This window comes from Cotesia typhae, unplaced genomic scaffold, assembly GCF_013202065.1.
Source record: "Cotesia typhae breed Kobodo isofemale line unplaced genomic scaffold, CoteBio_Ctyphae contig_4, whole genome shotgun sequence".
Taxonomy (NCBI): domain Eukaryota; kingdom Metazoa; phylum Arthropoda; class Insecta; order Hymenoptera; family Braconidae; genus Cotesia; species Cotesia typhae.
Window position 1 is genome coordinate 8,227,267 of NW_027423748.1, and position 21,528 is coordinate 8,248,794.

The window sequence follows — 21,528 nt, forward strand, 5'->3', positions numbered from 1 at the left end:
ATTGCATGTAGATGCAATATATGTACATGATAAATGCGATATTAAGTTGATAGTACTCCAGAGGCGCGTGTGCAACCATAAATATTTTTTGTAATCAAATTCTGGCCGCTTCAATGTGAATGTAATTCAGTCAATAGCCAATTCTCGGCGTGGATTGCGACGCGTGCTGCCGCCCATCCACAGGAAACTAAAAAATACCTGACACGAGTCACCGAGATAACGCAATTTTTTATTAAGAATTATTTGTTGAATTTCTATATTAAAGTTATAGTGAGATTTTATGTTTGCTTTTTATCACTGATCATCTATTGTCTCTCCCTCGAGTTTCGCGTTAGTTTTATTAGATTTTATAGTTAAAATTTATATTTTTTTATACTTCTCAGTTGTCTAGTTTATTTAGCCAAACTTTTTATCTATATTTTACTATAAAATAAATTTTAATTGGCTTTTCAATCATTTTTTATTAAAGTATTTTTATTATTAAGTTATTAAAAGTTTCAGGAGTTTTATTGAACATCAATTTTATCCAATTAATTTTTTTTTTCACTAGTTTACTTTATTCTATAAGAATATTATTATATTAATTATATCTCTCGGTCTAGAGTTATAAAGATAATTCGATAATAGTGTGACGAATAAGAACACTATTTTTTTTTTAGTGTCTTCTTTTGTATCATCGTCTGAAGGGCTGTTTTTATTGGGATTAGTTTGCATTTAGATGGCAGTGGAGCTACCAACGGAATATTATTAGAAGCAAGCTCTTCAGACAATTCGATACGCGTTAACTTGCCTCTTTTTTCGATGGGCTTTATTCTGGAGTGTATTTACCAGATGTAGTCATGAAGATGATACGATTTTTTATAGAGCTTACAGCTTGTGTTTATTCTGTTACTGACTCCAAATTTTTCATTAAGTTTGTGCGAATTATTAAAGCTCTTATTTTTATTAATAAACAAAAAATACAAATTTAATCTTTAAATATTTAAATAATATTCAGAGTATTTACTATTTATTTATTAAAATAAAATAAAATATTATATTACTCTGGTATTGTAAAAATTCATAAGTAAGTGTATTAATAATTTATCAGGAAAGTTTAGATCAGCTTACGACTATCGATTTTTCAATTTCCTCAAGTATGTCTTGGCAGTAAAAAAGTTCTGCTTTTATCTTATTCTTAATAATTTTTTTATCGTCATTTTATTCGCTTTTGTTCATCTCGAGGCACTTTTCACCAACTTTTGTTATAGCCACCCACTTCCCACTTGAGGAAATTTGTTGGTTCGAGGTTCAAGTAATAATAAATTATCGGATAGAAGGATAGGAGGGTAGGATGAGTTTCGGCTGCTAATTCCAATACCTTTTCTCGGATAAAACTCATCCTCATCAGCCGGAAGTGGAGTAGACAGCTCGTATCGGGTAGTGTAGGTTGCAACAAAAAATATTCTTTTACTTATCTCTATACAGGTTCATCCTTCATCAAAGTCATCATTTAATCTCACCGAGTTTTCGACATCTCTGAGAAAAAGTTAGGAAAAGTCTTTTCTATAACAAAAACCATCGGCTTTTAATTTTTTTTTCTTTTTTATGTGAACCTGTAATGGAACACTCAATGGCTCGATTATACTCCTTTATTATTATCAACAAACGTTTGTTTGTTTTTTTTTTTTATTAAAATTAATTTTTTTCTATCGTCTAATTTTTTTTATTAAAATTTTGATAACAACAGAATTTATTTTTCCAATGAAGATTTTTTTCTTACGGTGTAAAAAGTCAAAAAATAAAAAATAATGTAATATTAGTATCGTAAAAAAAAACTTGACATTTGATTTCTTTTTAAAAAAAATTTTCTCGTAATAAAATCGTTCATTTATGAATTTACAAACAAGTTTATATGTTAAAATAATTTGTTTAAGAATAACATAATAAAAAAGTCTAGACGAGGGGTTTTGGCTCTTGACAAATGAATTGAGTATAAATCACACATGGAATTCCAATCAAATATATACGCTATAAAGCATTAGTATGTGTCAGAGTGTCTATTGAATACAAAAGAATTCAATATCAAATGTAACCACAATAATAATACTAATACTAACAGTAATAACAATAACAATGTAAATGACAACGACAATGACATAAAAAAAAAAAAACCAATAAAGAATGGTGCGTAGCACGTGATGAATAATACGATTACAGTCCATTGACCACTGACGTTATATTACTGGTTGGTGTTTTTCCTCTACTCGTGCAAACCCTACAAATAAAATAATTTGTGTCCTTTTTCTTTTCTCCACTCATGGATTTAGTTTAGTTGAGTGCGTAATGTATTGTCATTCGCTTTTGCCGCCGTTTCTTCTTTAACTTGAGCTTCTGTTGCCGAGGCGCATTCGGTAGGACCCAATCTATAAAAAAGAAGCGAGGGAGGTTCTGGAACACCATCTTGACGACTGAAGTTTATACTGGTGTGCTCTTGAAGAATGAATGAAAAGAAATAAAATAAAAATGAAAATGAAAATGAGTATCGAAAAAAAATAAAAAAACATAAATGTTTTATAGACGAAGAAGATATATTAGTATTGAGAGAAAAACGTTAAAAGAGCAATAGAGAAGGTAACAGCGCCACCTGGATCTATCATGTCTCTTGTGATGATCATTCGGTTGGAAAATTGCCGTAAAATTACAGCAAGACCGATATTCTATTCTTTTTTGAGATTCTTTAGTACTTTTAGTAGCGTGTTTATGGGATTTTATGGACTAAACTACCTCGGGGCTTATGTTATAGCATAAAAATGACACCTGGTATTGAAAAGAGCATCGGAATAAATAAAAATCTATCGTCCAGTTTCTACTCTGAGCTCTCTAAGCTGTGAACTGTGACATTTTTTTTATCATTCGGTTTTTTAGTAGCGCCGAGTCTCTGGATACTTAATTTTTGATACTCTTTTTTATTTATACGGAAAAAGCGTAATCTTTTACGGGATTTAGGACGCCTTGTAAGCCTCTTATGGGTTTTGGAAAGGGTGGATCGAACTTTTCGACAATAAAGCCCATCAACTCCTAATGCACAAGTTTAATAAGCACGCGTAGACTCTCTACGAATGAAAAATCCTTATTATCATGGCACGCGTACACTCACGCGACCCTTCGTGTAACTTAGTTACGTTAGTATATATTAGTGTATTTTGTTGGCGATGATTGATTCCATATGTGTGTATTATATTGTATTATATTATATTATGAATTTATAGTACGGAGAATCAATGGACATGTAGTTATCGGAACAAACTGGTTTGAAATTCGCAACACCGCGACGATGCCAGCACGAATAGTTTGCAGTTTATGTATGTAGCCAAAGTAACGTCAATGTCGCAATTTACTTGCTATTGTTGGACGCCGAAATGCCGATTCTGTTTTTATAGAGTGAAAAATTTTACTAAACGGTTTTTATTTTGTAAACACTTCTAGTATTTTTTTTTTTTGACATTCAAATGAAATTCTTTTTTTATCAAGAAAGCTTTCAAAGGAAAAAAAATTTTTTTTATCCAAGAAAAAAATTTTTTTCTTGGCTAAAAAAAATTTCTGTTTGCTTAAAAATGACTTAGGTCTTCTAGAAAATTTTTTTGGTTTGAGATAATTTTTTTTTCTGTCTAAATCGCGGATAATTTTAATTTTTTACAGCATTAGAATTTTCAAAATCATTTATCACTCGTGAAAAACGATCAATCAATAAATTGCTTAAAGATAATGTTATTTGACTTTGTGACATCACAATATTTAAAATCCCCCGACCCTCCTATCAAATTTTGTCATGAATCTGATATATCATCCCCCTGTCCCTCTCAATGTCCCTCGTAATTTGTAGATATCTTTTAATAATATTTACATCTGTTAAAAACAATCTATTATGCAACAGAATTTGATAGAAAAGTTTTTATTTAACGAATATTTTTTTTTTTTTATAAAATAATTCTTATTCTTGTCAGCTACAATTTTATTTACAAAAAATTAAGGACACTACAATTTTTTTTCATGTATCTACTCTTTAAAAAAAAATATATTTTGCATATAAATTTGACGCTAAGTGAAACAATTAATAAATAAGGTGATAACCGATATAGCAATAAAGATAGTAGTTTTTTTTATCTTGAGAATAGTATTTGTGGAAGAGGGTTGGACGTTCATTAATGACTTTGGTTGTCAGGATTTCCCGTGGGACTTGATGAATTTATAAAATGTTCGCATCAGGAGCATAGAGTAGAGTATGTGGTGGCGAGGGTTTCGATATCAAGGTAAAGCCTGTGTACACATGTCTACATATATATTATATCTATCCTGGATACGCGGAAGATATATGTATACATTTAATATATAATACATAATATACAGTATAACTATGTTGTTACATTGGATATAGAGGATAGGAGTAGAGGTTCAGCTTGCAGAGTGTGAAACATATATGCTGTAATAGGATAGAAGAGCTAGCCAGACTTCGCAGAGTTGTCTATGAATAATAGGGGTGTGTGTCCTTAGGGACCGATTGTGCGTTCTTGTTTTATTTTTCCGGTTCGGCTTTGTTTATTAAATTTTTCCCGGGAAATTTTCAATTATCAGACGATGTAATTTTATGATGAACGAGTTATTTTAGTTATTGGTTTATGCTGACGTTATGTTGCTATTTTTTCTAATAGAAAAATTTGATATTACGAAATAAATATATATGTTTAATAAGTATATAGAAACATGTAAAAAATTTAGAGTAGGAGGGGCAAAATGGAGTGTTCTAAAAATTTAGTAAAAAAATTTTTTTATGTTAAAGCTTATTAAATTTTCAATAATATATTTCAGTTGTTGTTGGGGGGGGGGGGTTGTTTATTACTTCCAAAAATAAAAAAAAAAATTTTACACATTATTTTTGGATTATAATTTCTGATGAAAAATTTTTCAGGCATACAAAATTTGAATAATTAATCCAATCACAATTTTATGCTGAAATAATACGGAATACATTTAAGAGTGAGAATATGTAAAAGAGAGCTTCTAATATAAAGTCGTAAGACGAAAATTAGACTTAGAGTTGTTGAGTAAAAAAAGAATATGATGAATAAAAATTTTAAACTAAAGAGCACATTATACTAAAACGCGGATATCTTAGTGTTGCTTCGCGAGGCGTATTTTTAAAGTTGAGTAGTTAGAGAATGAGACGTAAAATGAGCTTAGGCTGTAAAGTGACTGGGAAAAGACGGGAGTTATAATATATATATATATATATATATATATATATATATATATATATATATATATATATATATATATATATATATATTTAAGAAGATGAAGATGAGTTCTTACTGAATAAAAAGGTATAGTAATAGTAAAATAAGGAATAGAAAGAAAAAGATAAATAAAAGAAATAAGTAAGTAAGTAAGAATATAAGTCTAAGAAAGAATGAAATGAGCGTCACTTAGCGTTTCACGGACGAGTCATTACGTCCCATGATATGATATTCTCACGGCTTTGAGGTTCAAAAGTACATAAGTATAAGTACATTATATTATGAATGTATAAAGTATGATCTAGTCAATAGACAGTGCAGGGGCCATTTAATTCATCGTGGTTAACAAGCCGTGAGGTATATATGGAGCTCGCGTTACGTTACAAGGCCTCTTTCGCGCGTGTCAAAACATCATCAAGTATCACGCCGGATAATGCTAAAGAGGGGTGGCTCTGGGGTCCACGGCTAAACTCTGAAATTATCGAATGATCCACGGTAGGATGATCCTAAGTTGCTACTTTTGAGTTGCCAACCTATTGTTACGAACAATGAATATCGGTAGACTGACCCAAAATCTTTCCATCAATGGGAATGGCTATGCCGCCCATCTTATTATTATCATCATCAGCTTGCTACTTTATTCATACACATAGTTATATTATACTCCTGGATTTTCATTCATATATATTTTATATTTATATGTTTTTCCGAGAACATCAGTGATTCATAAATTTTACTTTTTTTTTTTTTTTTTTTTTGTTATTTTTGAGTTTCCATTTGTCATTATAATAATAATAGATCAGATATATTTTCAAGTACGAGTGGTATTTATTTGTGTAATTTGTTGAAAATAATTCAGTGGGTTGGTCAGCAATTTGTGATATATGATAAATGTTAATGTTGCTTTCGCTATTTGATACCACGAGTCGAGATCAAAAGAAAAATTTTCAATGTAATTTAATGAATTTCATGAAACAGTTAAATTTTTTTCACACAAAAATATTACACCTTTAAAAATAATTTTGATTTTTTGGCTTCAATGTCTTAAAAAAAAAAAAAATATATTTATTTGATAAACAAACAAAACTTATCGATGTACATATCGAATAAAAATACAAAAGTAGATTGAAAATGAAAATAGATTAGGGTACACACACAAAAACATCGTAATAAAATAAAATAAGTGTACACATAAAGCAGAAAGTTGGGTGTTTGAACACAAAATCCTTTACCGTTTTCGTCTCGAGATAGGAGATATAATATGAAAAAGGGGATTGGACAGCAGGTTTTTTCGGATCCAAGAGTAACCCAAGAGTTGTTGATATGTCGATTATTGCTCTACGTCAATCGACATAGACACATCTTTTTGTATTGGAAATATAAGTACAATGAAGGCGCTTCACGCTTCGATGAAAAATGAAAGGATTTTCGCGACTATCTCATCTTTATAGTTTATTTTTTTTTTTTATATGCATTCACATAACCACTCATTTTTTTGGTGATCAATTTGTACAACTTTTGTGTAAATTATATAAACATATAAATATACAAACATTGTAAGTGTATCCAAATAAAAATAAAATCCGCGCTTTATATTATTTTGAAAAGCAGGAATTACATATTATACCGAGAGTCGAGAGTGATGTAACAAAACGACTTAAAAATAAGTAGCTGAAGATTAAAAAATAAATAAACCAAAATCGTATTTGCTATTCCCATGATCATTTTCTTGAGCTTCTTTATGTCTAGTATGCTTTTGAATTTTTTCATGACTGACCGATCGGTTTTTCTCAATGGATATGGATCTTCCACACAAATTAAAACCCCGTACTATTTATAGACTGTATTACACACACGAGATCTAATTCATCCTCCTTTATTGGAGAGCTCCGTAAGATTCACTTCTAAAAGAGTCGAAAAACCAGAAGTAAGATAGAAAATTCATTGTGCTCTTTTAGGATTATTTGGAAAGAGAGTCCACTTTTTTCTTGTGCGTTTGTAAGATGAAATGAGCCAAGCTAATTTCTACCAAATACGAGCACAGTAGAACAGTGAGGGCCATTCCTCGCCGTAGGGAAAAAGGATTTCTATTGGGAATTCAAAGGAGTAACGCAAAGCTAGGATACGGTTTAGTTCGTGACTTGCCTTTTTTTAAAACCCAACCCGAAATTCCCCTTTACTTCCTTTACTATCCGACTTTTTATTTTTATCCTTCTTCACTTTCTTACTTACACTTTTCTTCTTCTTACATATTACTACTCGCTTTATTCTCGACGATTATTTTTAATGGATATATATTTTATCTTCTTTTTTCTTCAATAAGATAATATTATTAATTCATAAAATTAAACTTTCTCATTGCTCATTGTATATTTAAGGATGTAATTAATCACTTTCAGTTCGATGGAATTTTCAACAGGTTTTTCATTACATTTTAAGATTATTTAAAAACTCATCAAAGTTAGTTTGATTAGAAAGTGACGTTTGTTTACATAGGGGCTTATCCTTAAGTAAACTTTTGGTGTTATCTCGATCCAATTTTCGAGTTTTATCTTATATATCCGATATTATCCTTTCCAAGCCCAAGGAAAATTTTACTAAGCATTGGACACATGTTTTACTGAATTAAAAAATCGTTTTTGAATTAAAATTTAAACAAAATTTTTTTGATATTGATCAAAATTTTCATACAAATTTTTTCATATCAAATATTGTACTTTTTATAAAATTTCTTAACCAACATTTTCATCAATAAGTGATACTTCAAAAGCATTAAAAAAATATACACAAATATTTCTAAACTCCACAACAAACCAACTCACACACGAAGTAACTCGAAGTCTTATTATTTTCCAAGTTTTCTTTCCGTTTTCAAAGTGTTCCATTGCAAGCTTCATATAATACTTTTCACTTCACTCGGCTTCTAAATGGCTGTGCAAACAATAGCGACGTAAATGGCAAAATCCTTCAAACTTACTCCCGAGGTTAAGTTTCAATTTCAATATTTATACAGACGGCAATTATGATGGCTTATATTTTTCATAAATGACCTCGTATTTGCAACTTTTTTTTTTTTTTTTTCCATTTAAAATAAAAAAACTAAAAAATAATTTAAAATTGCTACTAAAATTAAAACTCTATAAAGAAATAGGAATTTTTGATTTATGCAAGCTAATACTTATAAAAAAGTGCATTCATTTTAGTTTCCCCCGTAGCAACCAAAAGAAGCGTCACCCCAAAGATGTCCAGACCCGCCCCGATGAAGAATGAGACCAATGGGGTCTGTGTATATGGTACCCGAGGGTTGTTCCGAAATTAAAATATCCTTTTTGAGCAATGATGCGAAATTTTAGTCTGGTGTATATAGTAATAAGATGGGGAGCAAGCTATCCTAGGAAGGGAGCAGGGAAAGGGCAAGGGAGAAATGATAATGCGTTCCCTACTGTACTCTCTTGAAGCATATTCGCTCTTCAACCCCTTGTTGGGGATTCATATCCTATAGACACCCCTCGCAAAAAGCGTCATCATACTTAGCTATGCCGATGGGCATATGCCATGCTTGTATCTTCTGTGTATACAGCCTAATATATTTGGACCTGCATTATTCCACCGGTAAGATAACGTTACCATGATTTTTAATGCCTACGAGGGTTGATCGACGTTGGTACTACTTGGGGCACCCGGTTTCCTCTTTTAATGGGATTAGTCGTGTTATTAGGGACTCGAAATTGCCAGTTAACATTTCGTTGTTATTTTGTCCTCTATGCTACTGTATATACGTATGTAGAATAGATGTGGATATAATACGAGTTAACCCTTGTAATTGCGTCATTAAGTTTTATTTGTTTTATTATAATTATTTTGAATTATTTTAATGACGCGATTTTTTTCGTTCATTATTTTTTTATTTTATTTATGCTTTTTTTGCAATACTATAAACTACGGAAAAAGTATCTGTCTGCAGACAGTTCGGGGTTCTCTGACAAAGTTCCAGGGTGTTTTGTTTTTAATGAGTCGGTGAATATTTAAAAAGTTTTAAAGCCTCTTTTTGTTTCAATTTATTCAGTTATATTTTTGTTGGGAGCGTAAAGCTTTAGAGAATGTCAGTTTTTTTCGTTAAAGCTCAATTTTGAAGAGTCAAAATTAAAAGAAAACTTCATACTGTCTGTCAGTAACATTTAACTTTTGGTGTTATATACATATAAAATATATCAGATTTTATTTTTTCATCTGTATGTTAGCTGTCCGTTTAATGTTACTGGTAAATTTAACTACGTTATACTCTCTATCGAATTATATTTTTCTCGCGGTATTATGGTTGGTATCTAAATGTCAGTAGATTTTATTGAATTTCCTAAAATTGTTATTGATATTATTTCATCAAGATGTACTTCAAAAAATTTTCCATGAAATTTCTACAGAAGAAATTTTTTTTTTTTTAATTTATTACAAAGATAATAATTTGAAAGATATTAAAATAATTCATTGATGATTAATGTAACGAATGAAGCGTGCTTATTTTTTTATAATATATTCATCAAGATAAAAGTTCAAGGAAGTATTATAAAATAAGAGGGGTTGCTTTTGAGGCCCCTCAATGCAAATTAAATAGTTGTAAATTTGTAGGTATTAGTGGTGTTATTTTTTTCGTTTTATTAAAAAAAACCAACCATTAAATAAATTACTCGATATTTGAATAATATGTTGGTAATAAAATTCAATTGAGCGTGACTTAAAAATAGTTTAAGTTATTCAGGAAAGTTGATTACTGTCATTTTTCAAACCTCTTAAGACTTGAGACAGAATTTTTTTTTTTTTTTCGCTTAAACTTTTCATTTTTTACCTTCTCTCTTCTTTACTCAGCGTGATTTATTCTACATTATACTGTAACCTTATCATTCATTATCAGACGGTAGAAGATCGCTATAAAAGCAGAGGATTTAATTTCATAACAAAAATAAACATATGATAGCAATGCTTTCCGCTGTTTCGTCTGAAACACTTCCGCATATCTTCGTCAGCTTTTCCGGATAATGCAGCCTTTGCTTAATTACAACTCTGATGTAGTCATACAAGTCTCATATATAAATATACATTACTGCAGTGCAACGTGTTAAATTGAATTAACCCATACAAATTTACTAGAGATAACAAACGTTTTAGCGGGAAATAAAATTTAATTTAAAACCCTGAAATAAATATCTGAACTATTAATCTTAATATTCTGAGATACCAAGTCATTTTTTAACATTAATTTGCATGTAAAATAGAGAAACGGCGGAAATAATCCTTTTCTGTGGGGAAATGTTTAATCATAAAAAATGTAAGAGCAATTAATAATAATATTGTTTTAGAATAATCACAAACAAAGGAAATTTTTTATCTAAAATTCATGTTATACTTTAATCAATTTTTTAGTACCATTGTTGAACAATAATTTATTTTTGATTAAAAACAAGCAATAAAATTCTTCAGACACGAAAGCTTGATAGAAGTTTAATGAATAAAAAATGTCCAGTGATAAAAGCAGACATCTCTTGCTTTTTGCTTGATAACTTCAGTAAATTCTTGAATATTGCATAAACTCCTCAGTGAAGAGCATCAGATTTCTGGGTTTTGTTAAATCCGTCGATCCTTGATAATTTATGTCAAGCTTCCATCACGTAAGCACTTAAGACACGTTTTTCTAAATGAAAAATTAATAATGCATTATCCTAAAAACTATTTAAACAAATAAAATAAATAAATAAATATATACCGAAAAACTCACCACAAATTGTTATTTATAGATCGGATATGCATTAGGTAGATAACCCAGTCAGGTTAAAGCATTAGGCATCACTTAATGAGAAAAACCTTAAAAGCGTGTGCCGAGATCAATCGATCTATTCAGTGTATAGTTGGTCATCCCACTCCAAAAACCCGATAGGTAATGATGCCTTAGAAGGCACGAGCAGAGAACGAGATTGGTTGGAATTAGCACGCTGGAAAATGCTACGGATCATTGCCAGCCGTCCCTTGAGAGACGAGCCCTCTCTGCTGGAGGAAGGGACGTAGTAGAATAGGGAATAGATGTAGAGAAACTACTTGTGTGCCCTGTTGAAAAAATCTGAACGAAGGGCGGAGCACGGGGGACAAAGGACCCCCAAATTAAAACCAACCCCTGGGTGGAGTCACTAGCTTTTAAATAGAACCACCAAACCTGATTATCTCACAACACGCTCAAACTCCGAGTTGTGAACTTCTTTTTAAAAACTCACCAGTTTTCGTATTTTCCGTCTCTCATTAATTGGATTAAGTGTTTGTGCTTCAGTGATTCTGTGTTTTTATACTTAAACTTACAATGTCGCGAAGTTTTTTGGTGGATTCGCTTATTGGCGACAATTCGCCGCCAAGTTATCCACTTCCGTACTACGGAAGTCAGTTGCCGAACTACATGTTCAATTTCTTCAATTTTGGACTGGGATATCAGCCAGTAAGGCCGGTTCCAAGACAGCCAACTTTGCCTGGCCCTGTTCCACTGACTCCGCCTGCGATAATGGGAATGCCTCTTAACAGGCAGAGCCCTCCATCGCCTCTCAATTCTTCAGCAAGTCGCTTATCAGGTAATTATGGACTTACTTTTTATTTCAACTATTTTGGTTCAAACTTTGAAGATTTTTAATTATTACATTAGAATTTGATCTTTGATATTAATTGTCTTACTTTTGGATTATAGACTTTTCAGGAGCTAACGAATCACCAACACGCAGCACTACTCCAACCCCACCCCCGAAATCACCAAATTCATTGAGCAACAGTTCAAAAAGGATTCGTACTGCATTCACCAGCACTCAGCTTCTAGAATTAGAGCGCGAATTCGCAGCCAATATGTACTTGTCTCGTCTTCGCAGGATAGAAATCGCGAAAAACTTGCGCTTATCCGAAAAGCAAGTGAAAATCTGGTTTCAGAACCGTCGGGTCAAGTACAAGAAAGAAGATCTCCCTGCAGGTCAAAGTGCCAAGTGCTGCTGCCTGAGGACCTGTGGAAAGAAAAAAGAGGACTGCGATGACAAAAAGTGCAGCACATCTGCTTCTGTTGAAGAGGAACTTTCTGAAGAGGACAAAGATAAAAGCTGTGAGGACAAAATACGAGCATCAACACCCGAGAACGACAAACAAGGCATTAAAGAGGAATGCAAAGACTCATCCTCTGACATTGTTCAAGATCTTAGAACTTCTAATGACTACTCAAGGTTTCCTTCGTTCTTTGATTACCAGGATCGGGATCGCCGAGAAAATATTAATGGTTGTGATGTGATTGGTTCAGAAAGTCGGAAACGTTCTTATGACACTTTTCAAGATTCGGAAATAGTGAAAAAAAGAATGATGTCTGTTGATCCGTACATAACTTCTATCAAAGAGGGTCCGATTATTGTGAGAACTAATACTCACACTAAATACACCGTCGAGAGTATTGTGAATTCGTAGAAGTTTTTTAAAAAATTTTTACTACCTTGAAAGACTGTAGAATTTATTGATTGATTGAATTTTGTAAAATAAGTAAAGATTTTGGATAAATTTATGTAAATACTGTAAATATTTTTTATAAACAGTGTACATTTGCAATTTTTTAATTAAATAATGTTTATACATTTGTATAATAATGAAATTAATGTTCATGAAAAATAAATATTATTTTAAATCGAATGAAGAAATAACTTGTACCTTTTTGTGTTTTAATATTCTACTCACTCTATCTTGCAGTATATAAATCTAATGAATAAATATCTCACATACTTAAACGAAAGATGCATGAAAATTTTTGATATTTTTAAAGTTTGCATGGCTTGAAATCATATCACTCGTGTTTTACTTTGCCAAGAATTTTTAGCTTATGAAAAAATTTTTAAATTAACAATCTTTGTTTTATTATATTAAATATTTATTTTCAGACATACTTTTTCGTATGAACATTTGAGTATATTATTTTTTAAAGTATCTGAACAGCAGAATGTGCGTTAAATATTTCATAACACATATTAACAGATCTTTAAAATACAAACGGCTGCATTAAATATTTATCAAGTTTTAATTGACCGTATTCTTTCGCAAAATATTTTTATTAAAACCAAAAATATTTATTCACGCATATAAATGTTATATCAAAATCGTTCCGTCGGAAGTTTTTGATAACATTCTGAGTGTAAAACGCCGTCCATATTATAGTTCTTGAGTTTATACTCCAGCAGAAAGTAGAAAATAAAAAGCAATTGTTTTCCATTCACACGTTCACGGTGGAAAATTGGCTCCTGTATTATAAACACACATAGTCTAGGTCTTTGCAAAAGATTTTTCTTTTCCAAGAACTTGACAAATAAGTATATATACAAAAAGATTTAAAAAGTTGGTGTCACATCCAACCTAACATGATTCCATTGAGTTTGGGTTTGTCCTCAAGCCAAGAAGCTGCTTAATAAGTCAACGGAATTGTATTATATTGTATATTATATATATTTTATTTTATTGTAGTACGGGTTTTCTCTCACGGTTTTTAAATTTGTGTATTATGTTTGTCAAGCGATTGGAAAAGCAGCATTTAGATTCCCTAAATTTGTCAAGAGGCCCCTCGCACGTCGGTCAAATTTAAGGTAAAACGTTGTTAATGGCGTTAAAGAAGAGCGACCGACAATGCCAAAGAGACTCTCGACACTTCGATGGGATACAAGTGTGCCATTGTGTCGCAAAATACCTAGCAGGCGGTATTTTAACTTTTTTTCATTCTTTATAGTATATATAGTACCTACTGTATACTACATATACTGCAGCGTCTTTTACTATAAGATTTTCTGGCCAGACTTGGAGGCACCACTTCCCACTTTTTCCTTTTCTTTCTTCTGTTATTTATTTCTAACTATAACTATACTCATACTGGAGTACTCCAGGTTATGGGCCAGAGCCAGTCAGTTTATAGTTAAATGTGACTTTTGGTCTCTCAGGATCTTTTATTCTTCTTTCGCTGGTTTTTCATGGCCATTCATACCGATCTATGTATACATATATACATGAGGGAATAGGAAAGATCACATAGACATAATATAACAGAGTAACTGTTGCTTCTGATGGTGGTAGGTCACTCGTTTTGGTCGTTTTGGATGGCGACCATCATCGTATTCTATTCCATTCATAAAATAAAATTATACCGTGAATGGGATGTGGCTTATTCGTGGAATCACAATTTAACACAAGTGGAAACTCGACAAACGACAAACTGATGTTTTGTATGAAGCGCTAAATATATTTTCACCTTTTCAATCCCTGTAACTGAGGACTGAGAGGTTAATACACAAAAAAAGGAGAGGAAAGAACTAAATATGTGCGTGAATTATACTTTTAAAAAGATATTCTTGGATATGTAGCAGGTATCTATAATAATAATATGTATTATGAAAATTCTCGGATTACTGTTGTTGCGGTCGGTTTCTGTTTGATTCGTCTCGTCTTTTCAATCATTCGGTATCGATGTTTAAATGACATTTAGTTTCAAGTAGCTGACGATCAGCCAAATACACCCGGGAATTCTTTTCAGGATTACAAGATCAGGTGGAGTCTTTAACAAAACCTTTCAGTATAAATACCCAGGTATTTACTTTTTATAACTCACGCATAGATTTATGTAATGTATATTATAATGAATATTACTAAAAGTATAAAGTATAAATTACGAAGTTTATAATTCAGCCATGAGGTGGTTGATGTGAGTTTTCAATGTCAGCTGCAGTGACGGACTTTAAAGTGATGATTTTAATTAAAGTATTTTGAATGCCGGAGTTTATTTAAACTGTATTGTTATCAGTATCCAGGCACTCTTCTCTGACGCCGCTCCTGGTATACATAATATCCTCGAAACATCTCCACAAACTTCTCTTATCCTTCAGGCTTTATCAAGTTTGAGTATCTGTGTATTGTTGTATACTCAAGGTATATATACTGCATCGCTGTGGTACACGGATACTTGGGACTTGAGACAGTTTGTGCTGCACTTACTACTGTTATCCACGAATGTAATATGGGTATACATCTGTCTGCCAATTAGACAGCTCTGTCCCACCAGCTTGATGTATTCCTTGGGAGATTTAAGTTTCGCGTTTTCCTCGATCGGATATCTGACTAATTATTGTCGTAATCCTTTGTTACACTTATAATCCTCTCTATAGATTATTGTCTATCGGAAAGTTCAAGCCCGGATTATAATCCTTGATTAGATTTTAAATTTGGTTACACGAATAAATCCTGGAAATTTAATTACAAGAGATATATTTGATTAATTCGGTTGTGGTTAAGGGATAAAAAGTTTTTATAAGAAATCCTTTACAAGCTTTACTTCGAAAGTGGTGAAAAAATTTTTCTAAGAAAGAGTCTTTTAGTTTTGCCAATTCTGGGGTTTTGATGACTATAGACTTTCACTGATGACATTGAATCGACTGAATGTTTAAACTTCGGTTTTACCAAACTAATATTTTCGCTTTCATTTTATAATTTTTTTTTTTTTTTAAGATAATTTTAGAAACTTCTGCTGCTAAAATATGCAGAGAATTTTTATTCACTTTTGAAAACTTATTGCTTAAATTTAAATATATTATATTTTGTTCTCGAAACGAGTAAAGAGCTAATAGAGCATCTGGCATGTAATCGGGAAGATCTAAGTTCGATTCCTGGCTTGGTACTTTTTACAAATTTTTTTATTTTAACAGTATTCAACATTGATTAATTGATATACGATTTTTTTTTCTTGATAATATTCTAATTTCGGTTTTGAACCTTTTAAAGTATAAATTATTATAATTAATACTTTAGAAAAATGAAAAGGAAACTTCTAATAAAAATTATATTTTTGAATTATTAGATCGGGATTAATTAAAGTTTTTAATTTAAAGTCACAATTTATAAGTTTAAATTTTGGTTAGAAATCAACTCTTGACTTTTTAAAAAATAAAAAAAAAATCAAATACTTAAAAATTTATCGATCTAAATTTTTTTTATATCGTCGAATTCTAAAAAATATTTGTGTCCAGTGTCGAGCTACTGAATGATCTTGACCATGCACTCAGCTCCATAAAATATATGTCCGTCGAAATGAATAAAAGGTTATTGTATCTGAAGCACGACAATTGAATAAATATATCAAACTAATGTAATAAAATCAAATAGAGGACATATTGCTCGAAAAATTGCACTGAAAGGACTTTAGATAAAATGAACTGTAGCTTTTTGCTTTCCTTGTGAATTGTCAATTTAAATTTTATGGAGACGAAGCTGGACCTTGACAATGTCGAGCCTATTAACAAAGGCTAAAATATCTAAGTGTGCATTATGGACACAAAAGTAAGTATTTCTGCTCTATATATAACATGAATCGTGCCCAAAGTTCCAAGGAGTAAAGGCTAGCTGGACTATATTTGTGTATACACGTTGCCCATTCATACAAATCCTGACTGTTGGAAGTTGGAAGAAAACACAGCCGAGAAAATAAGAAGACTGAAATGTAATAGGCTAGCAAGAGACAGATGTATAAAACATATCACCCGTGGCATTTTCTTCCAAGAGAGCAGCATTGTATCCAATATTCAGTAGGCGTTCGCTGGGAGTCTTCAGTCTCCAGTCTCGTTTGAGTACATCACCAGCACAATATTCTGCAGAATGTTGTACATTCAGGATGAGGATGAAGAGTTTGCATATAACTACGCAATACAAGTTTTACGGGCATTTTGTAAAAACAACCCCGGAGAGTCGTGAAACGATCTATAATATGGCGGATGTATATCGAGGCACATTATTGTCATTCGTCGTGTCAACCGGGGAAGAAAATAAAACGGTTTTTCAAGACTTAAAGTGCCCGCACGTACCTTAAAAATAAAAATAAAATGAAGAAAAAAGGTAGCTGGTAACATGTAAAAGAGAATAATGTATATACAAGAGTATCCGCCTCTCGGGCTCCGGTCTTGTAAATGTTTAGCTCTAGATTGTAAAATTTTGTCGTTACACTCGACGTCATTTGCTCTCTTATTTAACATTCTTTAGCACTCTTTCACTCCTGGCTGTCATTTAGCTTTTTTAAAATTTGATCGAGCGCCTCTTCAAAGTGCATAAGATCAAATGAGTTAGCACCGGCTGGTTTGCTGTTCTCCTTTTTATTTCATTATTATATACTATACTATGGTATATATTATGTGTAGTTTTTTTTTTTATTATTTTTTTTTCTTTTTCGGTACTCATTCTCACCCATGGATTAACAACAGGGGCTGTTGTTGTGCTTCGGTATTATTATAATATATTTGTTATATTGCCACGGAATATTTTCTAACAATTCGTCGGCGGTTGGACGGGTATTTTGCGCTGACGTACCGCTGTACTGATGTGATGATGCTTTCGATGACGAATCACTTTTATACAATACGTCAATGTGTCCGTGGTATATATATTTTGATTGTAAAAGCGCTACTTACAATTTTACGATATTTTTGTTATTTTTTTTCTTTGAAATGTTCGGCTGGTTTTAGGAACAAAATGTAATTTCAATTAATTTTTTAATACTAAATTTTTTTAGTAAAAAATTAAAATATAGGCATTAAAAAAAAAAAGTTTGTTTATTTGTTAGTTTAATTAATTAAAGGATATGATTGTAAAAAATTGATAAAAATTCTTTGCATATTTTAGAAATGAAAGTTTATATAATTAAAAAAAAAATTGAACTTTTGCAGTAAAGAAGTATAAAAAAATATCAAGCTTAAATAATTAAAAAATGATATCTCTATTCACTCTGTAAATTTTTAACAGTCCAAGGGTATACTCTTGTGGAGTAGGTTAATCCGGAAAACGGGGTTATGTTTAAACGAATAATAGAAGAAGCTATTAAAGTTATACTTTCTCGGGTAGTATTCTCTTATCAGATAAATTTAAGCTCGCACGCTAGATGAAAAAAAAAAATATTAAAAGAATTAGCAATGCGCAACTTTAGCCTTTCGCGTGCGATTGAGAGTACAGAGGGTAATTATGTACGCGAAAACGTCAACGAACCTTAATAATTGTAATTTTTATCGATTTATAACGTGCAAGCTTACACAATATACATATGAAATATAAAAATATAATATGTTTATTTTTAATCTTAAAATAACCATTTATTAAATGTGTATATAAAGAAAGAAAATTTATATTAGAATAATGTATATTTGCATAATCAGCGGGATATTATTTGCATTAATGAGGTTGTGCTATCTTGAATCAAAGTTTGAGGGTAGTTTTGTGATTTCCCTTCGAATTGTATATTATTGTTCAAAATTTCCCATAAATCTTAATGAAGCTGTATACAACTTGGAAAGACTCTAGATCCTCATCATCCTGTTATATTATATGAGTTGTTTGTCCGGGCGGAAAACTCTAGCTCAAGTTAAACGTGACTTTATTTAATATTCATCTCTTTTAATTACCGTTATTATATTGGATTATTTAAAATACTCATTTGCGAATTAATTACTCGCTAATCCTAATAAGCTTTGAGGTGGATTAATTTTAATTATTTTAATAGTTTTATCAGGTACTTCGTTTGGAAGCCGGAACTTCTCTTTCTGCTCAGTTACTTTTAATAACTTTTTTTACGATCAACGTTGATTTTTCATGTTTAGGGGTTTGGGGCTGACGAAAAAGAACGGGGTAATAAAATTTTATGCCTCCGTTGGGCTTTAGGTCAGCAAAGGGTGTATCAACGTCAAAGTTTATTGGTAGACCTAGAGCTCGAGAATATACGTGAGGAATCTGTCAATAAATTATAGTTCATGGACAAATGAGAGAGTATTTGATCTTTGCAATTTTGAAAACAAAAAATTTGATGGGTGTAAAAAAAAATATTTATCACAAAATATAAATCATTTTATTTGAGTCCTTTTTTACGGAGGTTCTTTTGCCATCAATGTTTAATATAAAATTTTAGAGTAACTTGATATCTAAACGTAAAACTAAAATAAAAAAACAAAGAATTATAAACCAAGATTAATTTTTCTACGGAGAATTAAACAATTTCAATAAAAATTATGAACATATGTTACATGTCATATAATTTTTTGCAACAACTATATGATTTTATTAAAGCTACTATTTGGCAGACAGTTCGTAAACTTGCATGGATAAATGAAACAATTTGATTGGCCTCTCGGCAGCATCGGGCCAATACAGCATCGTTTTGACCAGCTAGGACTATTAGGTAGGTGGTTTGATGCATCAATATTAGACTAGAATTTCCATGACTACTCATCCCAACTAATAGATATGCAGCTTTGATTAACATTTGGAAAAGAAAAAATTCAGATCGTTGTAAATTTAAAGTGCCTGAATTGAAATTTAGATCTCTATTGAATCAAGATTCGTTTGACCTATGACAATATCGATTGTACACATCACGCTCTATCACTTGCACGCCAGGAAAGTGTTTCTTAGTCTCTCTATAAGTGATTCCAGTGATTCATTCTAGTGTACACGTATTAATCGGGTCAGCGAATCGTAACCGTGAAATTCTTGGTCCTTATACATGTATACACCGACATATATATAGGTGCTTATACTTTCACAAGACCAATATACCAGCGATGGTTTAGTTAGCTTGCATAAATTTAAATATAAATTTAGTTGGTTTGTCGGTTTAGCGTGCGCGACAGAGTTGACAGTGATTTGTTCTTAATTAAACTTTATTGTTATTATTAACCCGCAATAGGATTTATGACATTTACTCGTGTAATAATTACAACAATTTCGTATATTATGCGCAGAAAAATTATATTGTTTCACGAAATAAGCTCATGCGATAAAGGTTCTTGCATATTCATGAAACAAAAATTATAACTTTATCATATGGCTTTTTTTTTTTACTTTCAAATTGAACTGCGGCAAAAATTTTCAAAAATCGGGCTCAACCGGGATTTGAACCCGGGACCTCTCGCACCCAAAGCGAGAATCATACCCCTAGACCATTGAGCCAAGGCATCCAGTTACATCGTTAGGACAATTGTGAATGGAGCTGCTAGAAGATAGAAAAATACCGGTTTATTCGATTTTTTTTAGACAGAAAACCAGAAAAATAATGGTTTTGGACTTCCTTGCCATTTTATTTACGAATCATCAAGTTTTGGAACAACTAACACGTTGATACTTTAATTTATATACCGTTTATACGAAAAACCTGAAAAAGTGATATTGTGTATTCAACGATATACTAGCATTGCAGCAGTTTCTGTTAATGACCAATTGATTAACTTACTCTGGTAGTAAGCATTTTTAGCATTGGCCTTGTGTAGAAACCTTGAAAAATTGATAGTTTCATATTTGATACGAAAAACTGTATAATCGAGCGGGCCCACCGAAGGCGGGCGATGCTCGATCGTAATTATATTGATTGTTTCGTTCGAAAAGATCACATGGTAGTACTGCTTCGCACACGAATTGTGTTACCACGAAGCTGTAAATAAAATGAAGTTATCTACGTTGTAAAGTCGTCATAATTCCTTAATGATGATGTATAACCTCGAGAATCCATAATATTTCTTTTTATTAGTATATTTCAATGCTTTATCTAGTTGATAAAACCTATATTGAGTAACTTATCAACGCGATAACATTATCATCTATTAAAAGTGAAAAAGTAGCGTGTCACGTCGCTATGTAATTGTCTTTCACATTAATATTATGTTGTAATTCAAAGTTGAATGATAATCTTTTATATTATTGTAAATAATTTAATGTTCATGTCACGCATTCGTTTTACTGCTGTCTATGATGCATAAAATGCTATGTTGTACATATCCATTTTTTTATTATCGACATTTGTCAGCGTGTAAATAAAAAATTGCTGGTTTTATATGATGTATGGCGAGCAGCTGATAGCTGTAAGCGAAAATTGTGATAAATGCATCGTTTGGTGCTACATACATTCACATTTTATTTTTATACTTGTAATGCATACAAAGTAGATCTAATAAGTATATTTGTTGCTCAATTGCAATGATAATGATATAAAATTAACGTTAGCTAATGAGCAAAAAATTCCGGGTTTAAAGTACGGAAAGAATTAGGTCATAATAAATAAATTGTTAGTTTCGCTTTTTCCTACTTTCCACGTTTTTTTTTTTAATTATATAGTCAGTCACTTTGAGATTTCTCTGAGAGAATTTTATATTTGTATGGAGCATTTGCCATTTTTACTTAAAGTTACCTTTTTTTTTCT

General features: G+C 31.4%; 1 protein-coding gene, 1 long non-coding RNA gene and 1 other non-coding gene across 3 annotated transcripts in view; 2 read left to right on the forward strand and 1 right to left on the reverse strand.

Moving 5' to 3' along the window:
• The window catches only part of LOC141527203 (uncharacterized), a 70,051-nt gene that overhangs the window by 3,666 nt on the left and 44,857 nt on the right, over window positions 1-21,528 (forward strand). The window lies entirely within an intron of this gene.
• On the forward strand, window positions 11,609-21,131 carry LOC141527231 (uncharacterized). The gene is made up of 2 exons (XM_074242590.1): window positions 11,609-11,881; window positions 11,995-21,131. Exons 1-2 carry the CDS (start codon window positions 11,620-11,622, stop codon window positions 12,744-12,746), a joined length of 1,014 nt encoding a protein of 337 aa, XP_074098691.1. The 5' UTR covers window positions 11,609-11,619; the 3' UTR covers window positions 12,747-21,131.
• Window positions 20,214-20,285, reverse strand: Trnap-ugg (transfer RNA proline (anticodon UGG)). Its single transcript has one exon. It is a non-coding gene; the product is annotated as a tRNA-Pro (tRNA).

What these genes read in the sequence shown, in the direction of transcription:
- LOC141527231 (XM_074242590.1), top strand. Translation starts at nt 11,620, where the DNA reads ATGTCGCGAAGTTTTTTGGTGGATTCGCTTATTGGCGACAATTCGCCG. An exon ending in TTCAGCAAGTCGCTTATCAG is followed by an intron (nt 11,882 to 11,994) that starts GTAATTATGGAC and finishes TTTGGATTATAG; the next exon opens with ACTTTTCAGGAGCTAACGAA.